Source organism: Electrona antarctica, assembly GCF_951216825.1.
Source record: "Electrona antarctica genome assembly, chromosome: 8".
Classification (NCBI taxonomy): domain Eukaryota; kingdom Metazoa; phylum Chordata; class Actinopteri; order Myctophiformes; family Myctophidae; genus Electrona; species Electrona antarctica.
In genome coordinates, this window is record NC_136789.1 from 34850131 (window position 1) to 34854297 (window position 4167).

The 4167-nt window shown below is 48.9% G+C and overlaps 1 protein-coding gene across 2 annotated transcripts in view; it reads left to right on the forward strand.

The window, feature by feature from the left end:
• kif21b (kinesin family member 21B) overlaps positions 1-4101 on the forward strand; it is a 169399-nt gene extending 165298 nt beyond the window's left edge. For both annotated transcript variants that reach the window (XM_079507108.1, XM_079507109.1), the window contains one exon: positions 2796-4101. In XM_079507108.1, coding sequence (XP_079363234.1) covers positions 2796-2844 — 49 coding nt within the window. In that variant the 3' untranslated portion in view covers positions 2845-4101. The remainder of the gene's footprint in view (positions 1-2795) is intronic.
• The last annotated feature ends 66 nt before the right edge of the window (positions 4102-4167 follow it).

Consider the following 4167-nt stretch of genomic DNA (forward strand, 5'->3'; position numbering starts at 1 on the left):
CCTCTCCTCTCCTCTCCTCTCCTCTCCTCCTCGGTGCTACTCCTCGGTGCTACTCCAGTGACTGCAGAGTGAAGTTGTGGAGCTATGTGCCGGGTTTAACCCCTTGTCTGCCACGCCGCGTCCTGGCCATCAAGGGCCGAGCCACCAGCCTGCCATGACTGCCTCTGCTCCGCTCACCAACCCCACCCTCCTCCACCCCTCGGGTACTCTCTCTCTCTCACTAGCTCACTAACCCCACCCTCCTCCACCCATAGGGTACTCTCTCTCTCTCTCTCTCACTAGCTCACCAACCCCACCCTCCTCCACCCATAGGGTACTCTCTCTCTCACTAGTTCACCAACCCCACCCTCCTTCACCCATAGGGTACTCTCTCTCTCACTAGTTCACCAACCCCACCCTCCTTCACCCATAGGGTACTCTCTCTCTCTCTCTCTCTCTCACTAGCTCACCAACCCCACCCTCCTCCACCCCTCGGGTACTCTCTCTCTCTCACTAGCTCACTAACCCCACCCTCCTCCACTCATAGGGTACTCTCTCTCTCTCTCTCTCACTAGCTCACCAACCCCACCCTCCTCCACCCCTCGGGTATCTCTCTCTCTCACTAGCTCACTAACCCCACCCTCCTCCACCCATAGGGTACTCTCTCTCTCTCTCACTAGCTCACTAACCCCACCCTCCTTCACCCATAGGGTACTCTCTCTCTCTCTCACTAGCTCACCAACCCCACCCTCCTCCACCCCTCGGGTACTCTCTCTCTCTCACTAGCTCACTAACCCCACCCTCCTCCACCCATAGGGTACTCTCTCTCTCTCACTAGCTCACTAACCCCACCCTCCTCCACCCATAGGGTACTCTCTCTCTCTCACTTGCTCACTAACCCCACCCTCCTCCACCCCTCGGGTACTCTCTCTCTCACTAATGTTCCTCCACCCATAGGGTACTCTCTCTCTCTCTCTCTCTCTCTCTCTCTCTCTCTCTCTCTCTCTCTCTCACTAGCTCACCAACCCCACCCTCCTCCACCCATTGGGTACCCTCCTCCTCCACGCTGCATCTCTTTCTTTTCCTTTCTTTTTGTCTTTAACTTTAACAAAATAACTTTGACGATAACAGAATATTCTTTAGTTTTGGATCTGAGAGGCTAAATCTCATCAAATGGTGGTTCCGTGGCTCAAATGCTGAATACATGGGCCTTGATATGAAAAGGGTTGAAAACCATTGACTTAATTTGACGCATTAATTGACGTCTTAATAGCCTAAAGGCGAGTTCTTCTGGGTTTAACAGAGTTTGGGCTGACATGAGAGTCACGGCGTGAAGTACTTACTGTCTGTGGGGAAGAATAACGTGGTTTATAATAAATGTATCGCAGAGTTCCTAATAACGCAATTATGCTTCTTTGTACCTTTCTGAAAGAAAGAGGCTGCTCATCATGGAGGGAACAGAAGGGCGTTTGATGTCGCGTGTGTCGCGCGTGCGTGCGTGTGTGTGTGTGTGCGTGCGTGCGTGCGTGCGCGCGCGTGCGTGCGTGCGTGCGTGCGTGCGTGCGTGCGTGCGTGCGTGCGTGCGTGCGTGCGTGCGTGCGTGCGTGCGTGCGTGCGTGCGTGCGAGCGAGACGGAGAACAGTGTGTTTTGCTCGTATTATTCCTTTGATGTGCAGCATGTGTACAATTGGATACAACACATGCATTTATTTATTGTACTTTATACCTCATATTTAAATGCTTAGTATGAGGTATAAAGTACAGCAGCCTTGTGTTCATAAAACAGAAAGATTGGGTATTGGGTACGACTGACATTATGTATCTTTCAGGACCTTTCACTGCTTTGTCTCAACCATTACTATTTGGCTCTGGTCTCAGCCACCGCGGTAGATATTTTGACATTCCATTTTTTTTTTTATGTTGCTACTACTGTTGGAGCAGCCATAAACTACACAGGTTCATCTCGATGTTCTGGGCATCTTTGTAATGTTAGTGTTAGTAAAAAGCAGGTAAAAGAGTAACGTTTGAGGCAGACTAACATCAGTCACTCTACAGTTCACTGTAGTAGAAGAGGTTGCTGGTTTAAACCGCAGATGTGTCGTCTCCGCCTACAGGAAATACGTTGACTGCGACCATGAGACCCGTTTCTGAATCGGTCTATAGACTAGCTTTTAATCCTAATTTCTCTTGATTGTCTCCTACGGATTGAGTTTTTTTTCTGCCTTAGCTTCTTACTATTTTTTACGGAATTTCTAAATTGTTTAAAGTGGTGCAACCACTTCCTTAAGTGACTATGTGTGTCTCTGGGTGGCTGGCTGGGTGGGTGGGTCTGAGCACGAAAACAGCATGGTTGTTTTTCACCACCTGTGCGCAACCTAACACACACACACAAACACACGCACATATTAACTGTATATATGGTGGTTTCGGGTGTGCCAGTATAGTACAGTGACAGTACAGTACAGTACAGTACAGTACAGTACAGTACAGTACAGTACAGTACAGTACAGTACAGTAGCGGGTACAGTAGAGGGACCCCCACACGGTAACTCTGTCATTTCTCAACCGTTTCGGACACGGGGCGGCTCGCTGGAATCGGGCCGGCACCCTGAGTGCGTTCCTGTGGGAACCCCCCCCCCCCCCGGGGACCCCCACACTTACTTCACACGGGTGTGATTTTTGCATTGTTTTTAAATTGGGCTGTTTTGTGTGCTGTTCACTTTTATTGTATCTTTTTGTAAAGCCCTTTGTAACGCTGTTCTGAAAGGTGCTAAATAAATTAAGCTTTATTAATATTATTCTTATCATCCATCCAGTGACATGACGGTGAAGATCTGGCAGGCCAAAGTGTGGAAGAAGAGGTGATGAAAGGAGCGAGTCTCTCTGCGACCTCTGACCCCGGAGACACTGACCCCTCCACGTGACCTCCGACCTCCACGCTGACCTCCGACCTCCACGCCCCAGTCGCCGACGTCCTGAAGGCCACCACTACGGCGACAACGTTCCCTTTTTTTTTTGGGACACGTCGACACACTGGAGTGAAATCGTGCTAAAAGAAAAGGCGAAATGGTCTGGGGAGTCGGGACTACTCAACTTTCTTTTTTTTTTACTGCCAATCTGAAAGTGCCATTTTCGATGCGATCATCATTGGACAGATTCCCCCCCCCCCCTCCCCTCCCTTAAATAATTAATAATAATCCCAGCCGTGGGGGGGGGGTGGGGGGGGTGGTCTTCCCAGCTGAGGACATGTCTTTCCGTGCCAGATAACGTACACACAAGTTAAACATTTTCAAACCAACAAAAAAAAAAGTGAAAAGAAAAGTGCCCCTTGGTGTATTTACCTTCTCTCCCATAAGGGGGCTCTAAAAGTGCTCTTTGGTATACGAGTCTACAAAAAGTGGTATATACCCCTTTTAACCCCTTTTGGTGTTTTAAGCATTATGGTATACTTTAGCTATTGAAAAATAGCAGATCTACAAGCTCGCTATTTTTGAAAAATCATCCAGCTAAAATCACAGGCCACCATAGATCTGTTCTATTTTCTTAGAACGAGAGTTGTACGATGTGTCTTAAGTCATGATTATAATGTTATCAATTTAAGCCCCTTTAAAAAAAGAAGTGAAAAACGTCTTTGTCCTGGAGGCACTTTGTGAAAAAGAAGTCAAATAAGTACTTGGCCTAGAATGAGCCAAGGAAGTACGGCCCTACAATGCTTAATGAGCCAAGGAAGTACGGCCCTACAATGCTTAATGAGCCAAGGAAGTACGGCCCTACAATGCTTCCGTGTTGGCCTAGAATGAGCCAAGGAAGTACGGCCCTGCAATGCTTCCGTGTTGGCCTAGAATGAGCCAAGGAAGTACGGCCCTGCAATGAGCCAAGGAAGTACGGCCCTACAATGCTTCCGTAGAATGAGCCAAGGAAGTACGGCCCTACAATGCTTCCGTAGAATGAGCCAAGGAAGTACGGCCCTACAATGCTTCCGTAGAATGAGCCAAGGAAGTACGGCCCTACAATGCTTCCGTAGAATGAGCCAAGGAAGTACGGCCCTACAATGCTTCCGTAGAATGAGCCAAGGAAGTACGGCCCTGCAATGCTTCCGTGTTTCCCCGGGAAGTAAGTCAATACCGGCGGTGTCGCATCAAATAGGAGTTACCCCATTTTGGGGCGGGAAACCCCTTTTGGTGTTAG